This window comes from Oncorhynchus keta, chromosome 36, assembly GCF_023373465.1.
Source record: "Oncorhynchus keta strain PuntledgeMale-10-30-2019 chromosome 36, Oket_V2, whole genome shotgun sequence".
NCBI lineage: Eukaryota > Metazoa > Chordata > Actinopteri > Salmoniformes > Salmonidae > Oncorhynchus > Oncorhynchus keta.
This window is the reverse complement of record NC_068456.1, coordinates 20,542,418-20,559,736: the sequence shown is the minus strand read 5'-3', so window position 1 is coordinate 20,559,736 and position 17,319 is coordinate 20,542,418. Positions and strand designations below refer to the sequence as shown.

At 38.3% G+C, this 17,319-nt stretch overlaps 2 protein-coding genes across 6 annotated transcripts in view; one reads left to right on the top strand and one right to left on the bottom strand.

The window, feature by feature from the left end:
• Positions 1-583: 583 nt before the first annotated feature.
• Positions 584-5,092, bottom strand: LOC118369783 (ubiquitin-conjugating enzyme E2 D4-like). Its single transcript, XM_035754476.2, has 7 exons — positions 4,766-5,092; positions 3,673-3,736; positions 3,461-3,492; positions 3,030-3,107; positions 2,807-2,912; positions 2,503-2,596; positions 584-2,235 (listed from the first exon to the last, which is right to left on the bottom strand). Exons 1-7 carry the CDS (start codon positions 4,787-4,789, stop codon positions 2,190-2,192), a joined length of 444 nt encoding a protein of 147 aa, XP_035610369.1. The 5' UTR covers positions 4,790-5,092; the 3' UTR covers positions 584-2,189.
• A 4,052-nt stretch (positions 5,093-9,144) lies between these two features.
• Positions 9,145-17,319, top strand: part of LOC118369780 (regulator of G-protein signaling 7-like) — a 50,983-nt gene continuing 42,808 nt past the window's right edge. For all 5 annotated transcript variants that reach the window (XR_004822675.2, XR_004822674.2, XM_035754473.2 and 2 more), the window contains exons 1-2: positions 9,145-9,317; positions 10,305-10,414. Coding sequence is in view for 3 of the 5 variants with exons in the window: in XM_035754473.2 (XP_035610366.1) it covers positions 10,343-10,414 (72 nt within the window). In the remaining 2 variants the exon portion in view is untranslated. The remainder of the gene's footprint in view (positions 9,318-10,304; positions 10,415-17,319) is intronic.

Below are 17,319 nucleotides of genomic sequence, written 5' to 3'. Positions count from 1 at the left end.
CTCCAAGTGGGCTGTCATGTGCATTATACAGGAGTGCCTTCGGGTCTGGCCACTCTCCCTTAAAGGCCTGATTGGTGGAGTGCTGCAGAGATAGTTGTCCTTCTGGAAGGTTCTCCCAGTCTCCACAGAGGAACTCTGGAGCTCTGTCAGAGTGACCATTGGGTTCTTGGTCACCTCCCTGACAAAGGCCCTTCTCCCGATTGCTCATTTTGGCCAGGTAGCCAGCTCTAGGGAGAGTTTTGGTGGTTCCAACCTTCTTCCATTTAAGAATGATGGAAGCCACCGTGTTCTTGGGAACCTTACATTTTTTGGTACCCTTCCCCATTGATGTACCTCGGCACAATCCTGTCTCGGAGCTCTACGGACAATTCCTTCCTGGCTTGGTTTTTGCTCTGACATGCATTGTCAACTGTGGAACCTTATATAGACAGGTGCGTGCCGTTCCAAAACATGTCCAATCAGTTGAATTTACCACAGGTGGACTCCAATCACGTTGTAGAAAAATCTCAAGGATGATCAATGGAAACAGGATGCTCCCCGAGATCGATTTCAAGTCTCATAGCAAAGGGTCTGAATACTTACATAAGGTATCATTCTTTTATTTTTAATACATTTGCAAACATTTCTATAAGCCTGTATTCAATTTGTCATTATGGGGTATTGGGTGTAGATTGAAGAAAATAATTTAATCAATTTTAGAATTAGGGTTTAATGTAACAGAATGTGTAAAAAGGGGTCTGAATACTCTCCAAATGCACTGTAGGTAGGTTTATTTAATTAATTTGACTAGGTTTAATACATTTACTTAAGTTCATTACAATGTGTATTTTATTTATGACTCAATTCCATGTCACCGATGAGATACAGTAAATTAACCGTACTGTAAGAGAATGGCCAGAGGAAGCATTTGAGTTCTAAGAAACATTGAGGAAGCAATTCACATTCTGAAAAAACAATACAGTAACAAAACTACACAATGGCCCAACACCACCCCACAAGAACCACTTCTGTAAGAGTTGATACACTGAGATAAAATGGAGAATTTCAGTATAGACAGTTGAGTTGCCTCTGTGGAATTGAAACATTTAGACAATATGCTTCATCTCATTTATATATGTAGGCCTACAGCGCTATTCCACAGCATACATACAGGGAGACTGAACAAATATTATGCATCTCTTATTAGGCTTTAATTCAGATGTTGAAGTTCATAGGGTCAACTTTCATCCTTACGTAGGACTAGTGGTTGTCTAGATGGATACAGCTTTGGTCAAAATTGAATTTTAGTAGGATAATTAATGTAGAAAGTTACTTCATGTAGCAGGTGTGGAGAATTACTTTGGTAAGGAAAAGGATTACATTTAGCCAAAATACCAGCCCCCCCCTCCAAAAAAAAAAATCTGCTTTTGATGTCAATTTGACAAAAGCCCTATTCCATCTAGACATCCCATCTGAAAAATCAGAACGCACTGTCATAATTAAACCTGATAATAGCATGTATTTTTATATATATACATTTCAGCTACTAACTGTAGAGTTATAGATTTGGGAAAAACAAGGTAACTGTGTAATCCATGTGTAACCTGCCAGATTATAGCCCTAATTCGAATTTGCATTCAATTGAGCCGTGCTCCTGTGTAGTAGGTGAGAAGAGGTAAATGCTGTCATCTAGTGGTGAAATACAGAATGACATGGGAAGAATTTGAATTCTACTGCCCTAATCAAAAGAAATCCTAGCCCAAACCTCCAGGCACTTGTGCAGATCTAAAATAAATAGGTCTCCCTAGAATAACAATAAAGACAGGATCTTTTTTTTTTTTTTTTTTAAACTTTTTAATGCAAAATAATAAAAATAGATTCAGTATAGCTTTATACTACACAATAAAAATCTCTAAAAGGAGAAAAAAAATATAAGATGGAGGGGGTGGAGTCATAATTGGTCTGTTTTTTTGTATGGGTCATCTCAGAAATAACTCAATAATAAGTTATATAACATTGGGAACGTCAAACAAAAGGAAAATAATGACTTCATAGCATAAAAGCAGTTAGTTTGGGGATAGAAAGTGCTTCCCATATACAACACTTCTTCTTGAACCAGTGTGGATGAGGGGTGGCAACAGTACTGTTTTCAGAAGTGTCCATGAAGTTAATTTGCTTAAACCTCTTCCGTTGTCTCAAACTTCAGTCCTTTACATTGCATACTTTTGAGTCCAATCTCTTGCTAATCTGTTGTACCTGTAAAAACAAAATAAAATGTAAACCAGGTTTAACAAAGACTTATTGAGCCATTTACAGCCAAATCTTACATTCAGCCAGTCTGTTTTAAGCAGCCATATCATTATACAGTAGATACAGTATCTTGGAGGAGTGTGTACTTTCAGAAGAGATGTTTATTCTATAATTGACTACATGCTGTACACATGAAAGGAATGTCATGTTCATATATTTTTCCTGCTAAAAGAAGAATGGTGTGCATGTGTGTGAGAGAGCGTGTAAACGTACTTTTCTTTGTCCTGCTTGTAGATGTGTGCTATGTCTGGGACTAGGGGGTCATCTGGGTTTGGGTCACATAGCAAAGAGCATATGGACAATAAAACTGGAAGAACAAAAAGGCAGGGATAACCAGGATGAGTTTATTTCTCAATTACACCAGCAATAATAGTCATGATCAATATTGTCAAGCTTAACAGTTGGAGAACAAATCAAACATTTGAGATGCATTTTTCAACTAACTTTCATGAGGGTACAAAAGACACAGAAAAACAAGTTGGTTTACAAACCACACATGTAAGCCAGTTTGTCTTACCTTTTGAAACTGTAAGTGCTGGGGACCACTGTGACCTCAGGATGTCCAGACAGATGCTACCATTACTGTTTATGTTTGGGTGATAGATTTTCGTTGTGAAGGCTACCTATGGAAAGAAAATACATGGAGAAAAAGAAAGTCAGGCATTCATACTGCATGTGGTTTAGGGTACTCGACACCTAGGGGAATATTGTGTAACAGGAGCTGAAGAGGTATTTCTAACCTTTGGTGGTTTGAAGGGATAGTCTGTTGGGAAGTGGATGGTGAGGAAGAACACTCCTCCCTGATATGGGCTGTCAGTCTAAAAGAGGGGTGAAAGGTTCCTTGTTAAAACAGTGCTGTGAACCATAAAGTGACACCCAATACTCAATAGAATGTTAAAGCCCACAGTCAGCCTCCCTTTACTTGTCATTGTTTACAGTAACAGAAGTGTGATGGGGGTTTACTGGAGGTGACACACATCCAAGCAACTCCGTTATAGTAGGCTATATAGTAAGACAAGGAGACTAACACATGTTCCTTTGGTGCAAGAAGTTTGAGCTTATAACAATGGGACCAAAGCAGAATAAATAGCTTCCATCAGAAATCAACACAATATTGACACACTTGTCTACTAAAGATTTAGAAACAATGAGAATTTAGAAAAGGTCTTACAGGTCCCATGATTGTGGCTTGCCAATGAAACACTGTAAAAGAAAGAAGAGACATTAGATCACATCAAATCATATAATTATTGACAATAATAAAATACAAAATGGCACCAAAAGGAATTAATCGACTGAGGTCAATACCCCTTCATTTCCATATGCATCAAATTGTATTTCTGCATTAATTAAGGTGGCCACAAAAGCTGTAGTGAAACATACAGTCCTCTCCAACTGGTCCAGCTGAGCATTGAGCAGGAGGGTCCCTTTGCAAGTCATGTAGCTCCTGTAAAATAAAATTAAATGTAGAACAATGAATTATGCACAGGGGGAAAATGCCATACATATAGTGCATTGTCTACCCAACAATGTTGTTAGCTGCTTTGACAAGTCAGTCTTGTGGTCTATATGGCTTTATACGAATTCAAGTAGCTAGGTGACATGTTGTCCTGTATGTTTTACATGGTGTAGTGTTTGACAGCTGCTGCTTTCTTGGCCAGATCTCCCTTGCAAGAGACGCCGTGTCTCAATGTTTTTTTTCCTGGTTAAATAAGTAAACAACAAGGTACGTAGCTAGCTACATATATAACTAGGAATTGACCCCCATATATCCATAATTTAGCTACTGCTGAATTTCATGAATTATATAAATGCGCATTAACGTTAATGTTCTGTTGAAATATACACTGAAAGTAAAACAAGTAAAGATAGCTACAATAGCCCACTCGTGGTGATGAGGATTCCAGAAGCGTTTTTATTCATTGACAGACAGGAATAACCAGAAAATCAACATAACTAGCTTACAAGTTCGAGTAGCTAACAGACCAGTTGGTTAGTTAATTTACGAGTATCTAACTAGCTACTGTAACTAGCTAGTTATGGCGTTGATACAATTCACTTACCTAGCTAACGTTACACCGATAACTAGTTAACTTAGTTAGCTAACGTTATTGATTGACTGATGATTATGCTGGTAGGCCAATAGCCAACAGGTGTAATTAACGTTACTAATATTAGCAAGCTTTTATTTGCCAGCCTGACAAGGTAAAACATTAACAGTTAGTTTATTGTTATTATTGCTGCGATGAAAGTGTTGTATTTCGTTGGTGCGGAATAACGGACAAGTTAAACCATTGTTGACAAAGTAGCCAAAGGTTTAGCTAAACAGGTAGCTAGCGAACGTTACATAGCTACGCAGCTAACGTCCAAAGCTAAAATGAGCTAGCTATAGTATGCTATCGTGGAATTTTGTGACAGGACATCGACCAACCGTTTATGAACATGACGACATTATACAATTAATGGGCACACTCACCTTCTGTATTCTTTTCAAAGCCATGTCAGCCCTCCTGAGTTAGGTGTATGGCGTTAACAGTGAAAGCTGTCAGTTGTATGCCTGTATCTCTGCCCAGCTCACCAAAATTTGTTTCTAGAAATTTGCGATTTCTTTTGTTTCCGCTTTTTGTTGGTTTTGACTAGAGAGGATACGGCTTTTGTCAGATTTGACTTTTCGTAACAGGTTAGGAGACCATGTTACGCAGCAGGTTTGGGGAATTAACATATGCGGTTATGATAATTACATCAAGGTTACGAAATTGGTTAGCTAAAATCCCCCAAATGTTTACTTTTGACGTTAATTTGATAAAATCTGTATCCCTTCTAACCATGACCCTTTTGGCGAGGACTCAAACTACTGTGCATTCTGGGGATTTGAGTTTTTACGTTGAACATCGGCCTGTTAAAGTGACAGTACACTCAAAGATTACGATAATAAATGGTTTATCTGTGGCACATTGCTAATCTCTCGCGGACAGATGCACGTAACATAAATTAAAGGGATAGCTACCAAAATTACATTGGTTTCCTTACCCTGTAACCAGTCCATGGACAAGGCATGACCAAATATTTTTAATAACTAAACCAAGATAGACCACAGCCTGTCATTTCAAATGAGAATAAATTAGCCTACTGTGTAATGTGTGCTTGTGCAATAACTCAATTTGCCTTTCCACGCCTTTTAAACAACTCAATTGGAAATTTGAACAAAGGGTAAAGTCTACAAAACGTAATCCACTGTTCGTAACAGATTATAGTTTTGGGAGGAGAAAACTGTTTTACATTTACATTTACATTTAAGTCAAGAGCAGACGCTCTTATCCAGAGGTTTCATCAATGAGAAAATTTGCAGAATGTCGGCCAAAATCCATTTGATTCCATCTTCTCCCACTGTCTGCCACTGGTCTTCCTCTCACTACCATATTTTGTAGTGAGTTGAAAAGCCAAGCGGACGCTTCACATTTATACATTCAGTGAAATATCTGTCTCATTGTTCTGTGGTATGACAGCAATCTATGCTTTAGTTTAGTTTCGCTGGGACTGTTTCCAAATGCTAACGTTTTGTTCAAATCATCTACAAGTAACTTCGTTGACTTTTGCTTCACAATCAATTTGAAATACTTTCGGATGATTTGAACATGACGTGAACAATGCTAATATCGAATACCAAATAGCCAATCATATTTATTTATGCACCATCAATCTACTGGGGTGATGCTTTTCCACACAACTAGATACAATGATATTCTCATAGATTGTTCCTAACTGAGTTAGCCTACTACATTAGATCTCTGCATTTGTAAGAATCAATCAAATAAGGCATGTTTAGTATTCCAAAACTATGTCTGGTTGTTGTCTAGCAGTAATTCTGATATCGTTGCACTAGTTTGGGCAGTGTTCTGTCTTGAACCACCAGATGGCTCTAATGTTCTTGACTGCGTGACTACTGAACTGTGGATCATCCTCTAAAAAACATAGACATCTTAAATAAAAGTTCAGAAGTGCATAAGGGGTGGGGGGCGTCTAAACTGACATATGGAATTGTTTAAGATGGTCATACTATGGATCATTTAACTATTTGATTTGTAATTTTAAGAGCCCTTTAGGTATAGAAAAAATACATATAAGAAAATTATTTGATAAATTATTGAATTTGACCTTTATTACTATAGCCCACAGAAATGCACTTAATAACACAATTATAAATTGCAAAAAAAATACAAAAAACTCATAAGAAACAAGGTTTTGAAGTGTTTGTCCTATATCGAGGAAATATAAGAAAGCTCAGGAAGTATATATATATATATATATATATATAGATAGATAGATAGATAGATAGATAGATAGATAGATAGATAGATAGATAGATAGATAGATAGATAGATAGATAGATAGATAGATAGATATAGATATATATATTATAGATATATATATATGTATGTATTTTTTTACACATATTTAACCCCTTTTTTTGTTGGCACAAAACTACCTCCATATGTCCGTCCATAATGTTTTTAAACCAGTACCTTCAGACAAGTCCCGTGACACATATTTGTTTGTAGCTCAAACGGACTTCAGACGAGTCCCGTGGGGCTTATGGAAGTCATGAATCAAAATAGAGAAGACCATCGTGTTCGTGAGAGTCTCATCTTTCTATAGAGTGCCATGTTAGTTACGGACGTTTTCCTGAGAAGACCAATTTTCAGGTGTCTCCTGGTCTGACAAACAGTGCTGTAGCTCTGCAACTTTCCACTGCAGATAGGGAAGGCTGCATAGGTGGATGCGCTGGATTGAGATGCAGCCCATGCAAAAAAACTGAAATCTCTATCTCAGACTGGCAAATGTTATTATGTTACATAGATTGAAGCACGGGTACATCAATATTAATAAGGGGAAGGTAATCCAAAACTAACTGAAAGTAATCAGATTATGTTACTGAGTTTGGGTAATCCAAATGTTACTTTGCAGATTACAATTTTGGACAGGAACTGTAACTTGTTACATTTATAAAGTAACCTACCGAACCTAGGTCTTGGTGTAGCACATGTGGATGTGTGAAACTCACTCCTCATTCTGAAGTGCCACCAAATAGCTAACTTTTTGATGTTGCCGACTGGTAAGACGCTTTGTGAGGGCGTTCACATGTGCTAGCAAGGCAGATGTCCTGGGTTCGAGCCTCGGTGTGAGCCTCGTCAGGAGGATGTGGTACTTGCTAAGCAAGCAGCGTGATGTCTGTTACATTCACACGTGGGGAAGAAGAAGGCAGGGCATATGACACATATTATACTTGCAGGGTTTTCTCACGGGATGGGCTCCAGTTCTTAGAAGGGACCTAAAGGGGCCCTTGGTTGACCCGGCCTGACTTTCTAGTGAATTCTACTGATAAGGCGTTCAATATAGGGAGATCCCCAGTGACATCCAGTCAATACTGCATAGAGGCAGTGCTTGACTTGGACAGGAGCTCACCAGAACTGAGTACAGGCACCTCAAATAGATATGGAATTATGGGAGAGGGAGAAAGGGTTATAGAAAACTATTCTGCTTGATGAAAGGAGAAGCCCCTTGATATGATTTTACACCTGCATTGTTTGCTGTTTGGGGTTTTAGGCTGGGTTTCTGTACAGCACTTTGAGATATCAGCTGATGTACGAAGGGCTATATAAATAAATTTGATTTGATTTGATTTGATATGATTGTAGACAAACTGTTGGTGGTAGATTGCCAGGTCTAGGTATTCTGTGTTAACTGCATGTATTAAAATGAACATTTATAGTAACTTGCTATCCCGAGAGGACATGTACCATAAACATTTCTATTGAAAAGTAGTAGTGGATTTATACATGCCAACAAATGTATCATATGGATTGAGAGTCTTCAGGGACCAAGAGTCGGTGCCACAAAAAAAACAGCGTATCAGATACTTCTGTTTTTTCAAAATAAATGATGAGCATAAATGTTCAGCCTTTGAAAAAATGTGTTCAAATATTAAAACTGATTCGATGTAAGGTGAGGTTGAGGAGAAATACGAAAGTGAGATGGAAGAACCGGATTTGGGTTGGGATGAGAGTGACACATGAGTCTTGAAGCTCATTTCTTTGCAAATCCTTTGCGCTCTGACAGTGGTGTACCACCCAGCCAACGATGCTGCATCAAATGAGGTTGGTAATCATTTCTGAATATTCAAGACTGAGTATAATGCATTATTTTACCACAGCAGCAAACAGGCCTTGAAGACAAACAAGAGTTTGGACACAGTGTCACCTAAACCTGAAAGATATGCATACTGTGCATGCATAATGAAGTGAAGGAAGATGTTTTGTAGGCTACAGATGAGAATATCATTATTAGCTTTATGACATTGGCCATCCAATTAATGGCCTAAATGCTAATCAGATATCTCTGGGCTATGTCAATATGATTAACATTCTAGCAAGGTAGGCTAAAAAATACAAATTATAATGACTATTGAATATGCAAAATGTCACAGTATGTAACAGAAATATAAACAATACATAAAGAATACACAGATACATTTATTTATAGGTTTTGGTGGGTACTCATTACACCATTACATGTAATTGACCAAATGTGTATTCCCAATTCATCATCATCATTAGCATCATTATCATCTTCAGTAGTATGCCTGTTTCTCTGCTCAGCTCACCAAAATGTGTTTAAAGAAATGTGTGACCACCATTACTGTTTTATAACAACAACACAGTGCTATTTCAATCTGACGGTCCCCTGTAAATGTGCCAGATAGGGGTTTGGATTCCTTGCACGTGATTGGTCATGGATCGATGCACGTTCACGTTATTCTGTGGGTGCCGCGCGCCCGTGCTTTCAGCATCATTTTGGAGAAGAGGGAAGCGGTAACAACCAAGTCTGCATCGAATGCCTGTCTCTAACAATTGCCAATGAATTATCTTCGAATTCCTATGTCTGCCAGTTGACATAGCCTAACATATCACACGCACTGCACACCAGTTCTGCAAAGAAACAGGATATTCGCAGGCTGTGCGTTTTTTCAGGTAAATCATCAAAGAACGATTGCTTATTTACATATTTTCCTTTTATTCACGATAGATCGAGACAAGTGATCAAGGGAGCGGGCTTTATGCTGTAGCTGTCCATGGTACTGAAATTATAGGAGTCTTGGCTTGATGGAGACACTTCATTGACTATTAACTATGTAATGATGGGAGCTAAGGGAAGACTATGATATTTACATATGCTATGTATTTTGGAATAATCCTTGAAAGGATGCGGTGGGTGTCGTTTGGGGCGAAGATTAGATACGGAACCTCGGATGCACACAAAATTGCCCTCGATCATTTCTCACCGTTTGTAATGAAAGGGTTTTTTGTATACTTTGTATTCACGTTTTGTATTTCAATGGCACTAAATTAAATGTATTTTACACATTGTTCTTTACTTTCCCTTTGAGAAACAACCCGAGCCTATTTCGTTAAGTCCACAACATCCACTGTTTTTGATTTAGAGCTTGCCTGCACGTTTTCTTGCCACCGTACTGCCTTTTCGCATCTCAGGAGCTATTGAATTCTCCAATGTCAATAAGCACGATAGCAAGGCATAAATCAATAAGGCCTTTGTATAAGCTTTCATTAAATCTCGATATTGTGCATATGTTAATCGGGTCGAATAGTGAAGGACTGTGTATAATGGTAAAATATTAAATGATGAGGAGGAGGAGGAGAATGATGGTGATGATTATAATAATGATGATCACATCACTGTAATTACTGCTATTTGTACTGAAATTAACCAGCCAAAACATTTAGTTAATACATCAATTAGTTGATGATATTAACATTTCTACCATGTTAGCCTATGATTGGAAATAGACTCACTGACATCTAATAGGTCATTTGTATGCACTCAAAGGATTCTTCTATTTTGTATGTAGCTTAAAGGTAAGGGACATTTTGTTCCTGTAGGATTCCTCTTTAATGTTTCCATGCCATAATGTTCTCCCCTGTCCTATCTCTCTGCTTCAGCACCTGAGCATTACTGAGGCTGTTCACCCTACTGGATCATGGCACAGACCAACAGTGTGGGGAGCAATGGAGTAGCCGATGAATCACCCAACATGATTGTATACAGAAAGGTAAGGTGTGCAGAACAGTGTTCAAACTGGGTGAAAACCCATTCAACCTCAGTGCACTTTTTTTGTATGCTGCACTTCAGTAGCGATAAGACACCGTGTAGGCTGTTACAAACCCAACGCGAAAGGACACACATGTACAACTAGAAGGCTTTGACTCTACTGAAATCCATGTCCTTGATTTGGTTTTGTAGCGACAGCTAGTTACAGGTATGTGGCATCGAAATGAGTGTATGACGGGGGTGTCACCATGTGCACTGATGCACATGACTGTACATAAATGCAAACATGCATATAGACACGTGTACTTGCATGCAAACACACTCAGGTTACATGGTCTGGTTTGTTCCAGAGGCTCTGGTTGTGTATGTATGACATTCAGCCATTTTAACCAGTTGAGTTACACATTTTGGAGCAAAAGGAAGGAAAATGCATTAGAATGTCTAGTATGTTGTCAATGCAGTATTTCTTTAGATTCAGCTGTGAAATCTATCTAGTCCATCAGTGCAACTCCCCACTGAGAAAGAGAAATGTATTGATGATCTGTAGGGATATCTTATTAATATATTCTTACCTCAAGCTACAAAATAGCTTGAAAAAATATAATGAAAAGTAGGCAGAACAATGAGAATAACTTTTTTTGTGTATTTTACTCAGTGAATGTGCATGTGCATGTGATTTAGCATGATTTAACATTTTTCATAGCTGCAGAGTATATGGCTAGTGGGGATTTGGATTCAGCTCACTATTTTGTTTTGTTTTATATGGAAGAGAGTATGTATTTGTTTATTTGTTTTGTTTTGTATGGAAGACAGTATTTATTTGTTTATTTGTTTTGTTTTGTATGGAATAGAGTATTTATTTGTTTATTTGTTTTGTTTTGTATGGAATAGAGTATTTATTTGTTTATTTGTTTTGTTTTGTATGGAATAGAGTATTTATTTGTTTATTTGTTTTGTTTTATATGGAAGAGAGTATCTATTTGTTTATTTGGCTCCCCATTGGCTTTTGCTGAAGTAGCAGCTACTCTTCTTGCGATTCACAAAAAAAACACAAAACATGACAAGTAATAAAACACTGATACACTGATAGACAAGGACAGTCACACACATTTACAATACAACCATATACAAACAATACAACAACAACAAAATATGTGTTAGAGTGTGTATGTTTGTGTGTGTGTTTGTGTGTGTCCCCTCACAGTTCCCGCTGTTCCATGTGATGTTGTTTAATCCTGTTTTTAAAATGTTGCTGTTTGCGTGAATAATTAGAAATGGAAGGGATCATGACTCTGTATAATACTGTGCAGTGCCATTAATTAGTTTTGGACTTAGGGACTTTGAAATGACCCCTGGTGGCATGTCTTGTGGGGTATGTGTGGGTGTCTGAGCTGAATGTTATTTGATTATGCAGACAATTTGTAATTCTCATCACATTAATATTTCTCATAAAAACTTGAAGAGTAGCAGTTAATCTCTTGTCAACCCTCAACCAAGAAAGACTGTCATGCATGTTGTTGATGTATATTATATATTATTATATTATTGTTGTTATTTGCAATGGACCAAAAGCCCACTTACTAATTGCACAGTAAAAATGACTTGTGTTTATTGTTTTCTGTTAATATTATTTGCCAGGTTAATGGCAGAACATAAGTGAAGAGGCAGTAGCTGGGGTTTTGTTTTTCTAAATTATTCTCTGACACATCTTTTTAGCAGAGAGGTCAGATTACTTACATTGCTCTGTACATTCAATACTGAGGTTAAATGTGAAAAATGAGGTCTCAATTCAACGTGAAACATATTATGGTGCACTGTAGCTCTTTGTCCCTGGTCAAATGAAATCTCAGTGTTTTTAGGGAACTGTAAGAATTTACTTCTACTACCAGGTACTCTCCATAGGTAGATGCTTTCAGATTGTGTGTAGGCAGTTGGAAACAAAATTAGGTGTAAAAATGACAGAGATGGGCTCAATTGAATTCTAAGGAATTCTGTAGGTAAACAAATGACATATTTTGTGTGAGGACTCAGAGGAAACATGGTTCCCTACTATTTCAATCAACTCTCCGGTACACGTATCATTACAACTTGAAGCTGATCCTTAGAGACTGCCTAACAGTCACAAACCTCTGGGTCTGTGAATTCAATCACATGTGCGAGCTGTTTGTATGTTACCACATAATCAGAGCAGGAAAGGCTCTGTCTCACGTTGTCAAATCCATCAATAAAGTGATCATTTTCCCATCACAGACCCTTGTGGTCTGTTCTCTATCGGGGTTTCTTCTTCATTTCATTTCCTTCACCCATCAGTGGATTTTCACATTTCCTCTGCAACAGCTCTTGTTTTCTATTACAAAGCAAGAAGAATGTGGGGAAACTATTCCATGTATTGTCTTTCATAGCTGTGGGATGTTGTGCTATATTTACAGTCCTTTTAGAGAGATTTGGTGGAAGTTTCTCCTTTCATGCTGTAGCTACATGTGAAAAACAAAGGTACTTGTACTTAATGTCCTCCTTATACTGCAGCCTCCTACTCCACTGGAAGAGAATGGCATTCAAAGTTTGACTATTTGAAAATGGGCAAACACAAAGAGTGAGAGGGTTGGGTGGGTATATTTGAACGGATTTGTTATTCCTAATTTGGTTGGGAGGGGAATTGTGTTACTTATTCGATTAAATAAAGGAAGCGGTTTGGAGAAACAGTAACAAAGACTCCCGGACCTATTGATTTGTGGACTTTTTGGCAACTCAATTACAGATATGATGTTGCTTCCTTCCTTCCGCTATTGATCTCTTGAACTTTCATTTTTGTCAGGGTAAAACATTGTTCTGGTAATGGAAATAAATTAGCACCAGTGCATGTAAAATACATTTCTAAGCAAACTCCTTTCACATGGCTGAGATATCATTCATAATGTATTACCAGATCTATTTCTCAGCTGTTCTATGACTGTGATCTTCCCTGATCTCATCTACTCTTCCATTCGGTCACTTCTTGACTGCATGTGGCCGCTGAACTGCTGGATGACCCACTTACACTTCTGAACAAGATGGTCAATGCAGAGACTTTTCTAAGCGGCCTAATGGCACAGACACACTGGTAGCGTTAGTTGGCCGAGAGTCGTTAGCACATGGTTTCCCAAACTAGGGGTCGCCTGATTTGAAAATGGGGCAGCAAGAGAAATTTGAGCTTGGTTCATAGAACCGGGGTTACGTCAGTAACCTCCAGTAGCTGCTTGATATGATTGTAATAAACAGAGCGGTTTCTGTCTTCTTCCTACAAATGTGTCTCTATCTTTTGAGTGTTTTAAGCTACAAAATATTATGACCCCTTCACTAAAAGATCCTCAGGAACACGTATGAACATACTTTTCCCCTCTAGTTTGCCAACAAGCCGTTAGAACCGAGTGGACAAGAGCAGGCAATAAATCAGACTTCTTGTCACGACTTCCACCGAAGTCGGCTCCTCTCCTTGTTCAGGTGGCGTTCGGCGGTCGACGTCACCGGTCTACTAGCCATCGCCGCTCCACTTGTCATTGTCTTGTTTCCACGCACACCTGGTTTACATTCCCTAATCACACTACTTATATGTTCCCTCTGTTTCCCCCATGTCTTTGTGTGGAATTGATTGTTACATGTTTCGTATTATGCGCCAGGCTGGTTTTTCCCCAGGTACCGTGTTGAACCCGAGTGTGTTTAATTGTTTAACTTCTGCATTATTTTGACTGTTGTCGCGCTTTGCACCTTTGCCATTTTGGCTGGAGGTTTTTGACACAGTTGCGTCCGTCTGTTGTTACTTCTGCCAATTAAAGTGTGCGCCTGATCAGAACTCTCCGCTCTCCTGCACCTGACCTCTTACCAGTAGCGCACAACCTGACACTTCTATACAGAAGGTCATACAACATTATTGCCTGATAATCTTCTGAACTTCCCAATACCTTTCTGATGAATTTCAGTCACTTCAAACCATACTGTCTTCATACTGTAAAAAATACTGTCAGACTTATTTGTAATAGACTGTCAAAGCCCAAATTAAAAAAGTAAACATTGGCCGTTGATCACATAACCTTTTTTACATGGTGGGGTCGTGAAAAATAATTTATATTAAAATGGGGTTGCGGGCCAAAAATGTTTAGGAACCCCTGACTTAGCACCTCTCAACACAGTGAAGTCCGTAATTTGTAATCCGAGTGCAAAACGATTCTACATCTAGAATCGCACGAAAATGACGGCAATCAGACGCCTACCGGCGGGGTGTACGCTATTACACTGGAAGGTGAAAATGTCCTAGTTGGCCTGCATACTCACCAGACATGTCACCCATTGATCAGGTTCGGGTTGCTCTGGGGCGACATGTGAGACAGCGTGTTCCAGTTCCCGCTAATATCCAGCAATTTTGCACAGCCATTGAAGAAGAGTGGGTCAACATTCCACAGGACACTATCAACAGCCTGATCAACTCTATGTGAAGGAGATGTGTCCCGCTGCAAGAGGCAAATGGTGGTCACACCAGATACTGACTGGTTTTCTGATCCACACCCCTACTTTTTTTAAAAGGTATTTGTGAATTTATTATTTATTTATTTAAATTGACTGATTTCCTTCTATGAACAGTAACTCAGTAAAATCTTAGAAATTGTTGCATGTTGCATTTATATAATAATAATAATATATAATAATATATATAATAATAATAATATATGCCATTTATATTTTTGTTCAGTATAACAGTAGGATGATATCATATATGATGATATCATATAATTTTTAATCAAATCTATTTATCAAAAATGTTTCAGATGATCATCCTTTGAATGTTCTCCTGACGTTCACTAAAATGTTGTGCACAACCTCTGTAACAACCACCACAGAACCTTCTCCAAAAGTTTGTATATTTGTGTAAAACATTTGCCTGATGTTGCAAGAACGTTCCTATAACACATTTAATCTGTTCTTTAATGGTTCCCAGAATGCTTCACTAGGTTATGGGAACAGTCTGATGGGAAGATTGTGGAGACATCACAACAGATATGTTCCCTAAACACCATAACTGTCCATTTGCGTGAATTTTTCTACAATGTTTCTGTTAGTGTGCAAACACATTTGCCTGATGTTACAAAAACACTCACAGAAAACATTTAGTCTGTTCTTTAATGGTTCCCAGAATGTTTCAAAAGGTTGTGGTAACATTGTGGGGACAGGACAAGTTCCCAAAATGCAAAAACTGTCCAGTTGTGCTGACATTCAGATAATGTTTGTTTTATATTATTTTGATGTTACAATAATGTTGACAAAGCAGCCTTTCTGAGTTCTTTAAAGGTTCCCAGAACATGTAATTAGGTTGTGGGAACAGTGTGGGTACATTACAAAACACAAAATATGCTCAGTTGTGATGACATTCACACAACGTTTAAGTTAGGTTGCACATACATTCCCTTAATGTTGTAAGAATGAAATAAGTATTTTTTTATGATCTTCATAGCATATTTGTTTTAGGTTTCATATTCCATTGATGTTCACACAATATACAGCTTACCTTGATATGGAGGTCCTGAGAACATTTCAAGAACATTTAGAAAATGTTAGATTTAAGTTTGACCTAATCTTACCACAACATTCTCAGCATGCAAATTAAAGCATAAGAAATCAGATTGGAATACAGCCCTGTTTTGTTTCTCTCCAGATTGCATGGCAATTTGCATTTGAGGACTGTGTTGTAGGTGATATAGAGACACATGGCATTTTCATTTTATTCATAGGACATTTGAACAGAATTTAATTATGCAAGCACATCCATATTTTTTACACTTCAGATGTTGACACTTCATACGTTGACAATCTGCACGTGAGTTTTAAACTTGCAAACCCCACATGTGATTAAGAAAGAAAATCATAAAATACAGTGTTACAAGTACACAGCATATGAAGAGGATGGGAACATTTTAATAACTGTTCTGTGTCCTGATTGACCATATTTTACAAAAAAATAAAATAACAAGGCCACAGCTTTTTGTTTCATTAGGTTGTGGGAACAGTCTAGTGCTTACATTGTAGGGACTACAGGAGGCTGCTGAGGGGAGGACAGCTCATAATAAAGGCTGGAACGGCAACCACATGGACACCATGACATTCTGATAACCTTTAAAAAAACAAACAAAATGTGTTCTGGGAACATTCTTGTAACATCAGTTGAGTGTTTTTTGCACCCTAAAATAAACATTTTATAATAATCTGCACAACTGTACAGTTTTGGCATTTATGGAACATATATTTTGTGATGTCCCCACATTGTTCCCAACAGACTCTTCCCACAACCTAATGAAACATTCTGGGAACCTATAAAGAACAGATTAAATGTGTTCTAGAACCGTTCTTGCAACATTAGACAAATGTTTCATACAAATATTCTATAATCATCACCCCGACTGGACAGTTTGTGTTATGAGAACAATGTTCTGGGAACTGTTACGTTCCCCAGTAAGGAAACTAGAAATTGTTGCTCAAACAGAAAGGGGAACTAACAAAGAGTCACTGACAACAACCAAAACAAAACAGGCGGGTTTTTAGGAGGGGTTCTGAAAGACACTCATGGGGGTGTCCACTGAAAGCTGCATAGCAACAAAAGCTGGGACCTAAAATACACCCACCATGAGCACCCACTAAATTTGCCCACTAAGAGGCAAACAAAAGATAAACCCACACCAAACCAAAAAGACAATAAGCAAACCAAAAAGGTCGTAACCGGCCGTGACCGGGAGGTCCGTGGGGCGACGCACAATTGGCCTAGCGTCGTCCGGGTTAGGGAGGGCTTGGTCGGTAGGGATGTCCTTGTCTCATCGCGCACCAGCGACTCCTGTGGCGTGCCGGGCGCAGTGCGTGCTAACCAAGGTTGCCAGGTGCACAGTG

Bases quoted from the DNA above. Each gene is read 5' to 3' on its own strand.
- LOC118369783 (XM_035754476.2), bottom strand. From the start codon at position 4,789: ATGGCTTTGAAAAGAATACAGAAG. The intron at 2,597-2,806 runs GTAAGACAAACT...TTGTTCTTCCAG, and splicing joins AGCACTTACAGTTTCAAAAG to TTTTATTGTCCATATGCTCT. The intron at 2,236-2,502 runs GTACGTTTACAC...TTGTTTTTACAG, and splicing joins TACAAGCAGGACAAAGAAAA to GTACAACAGATTAGCAAGAG.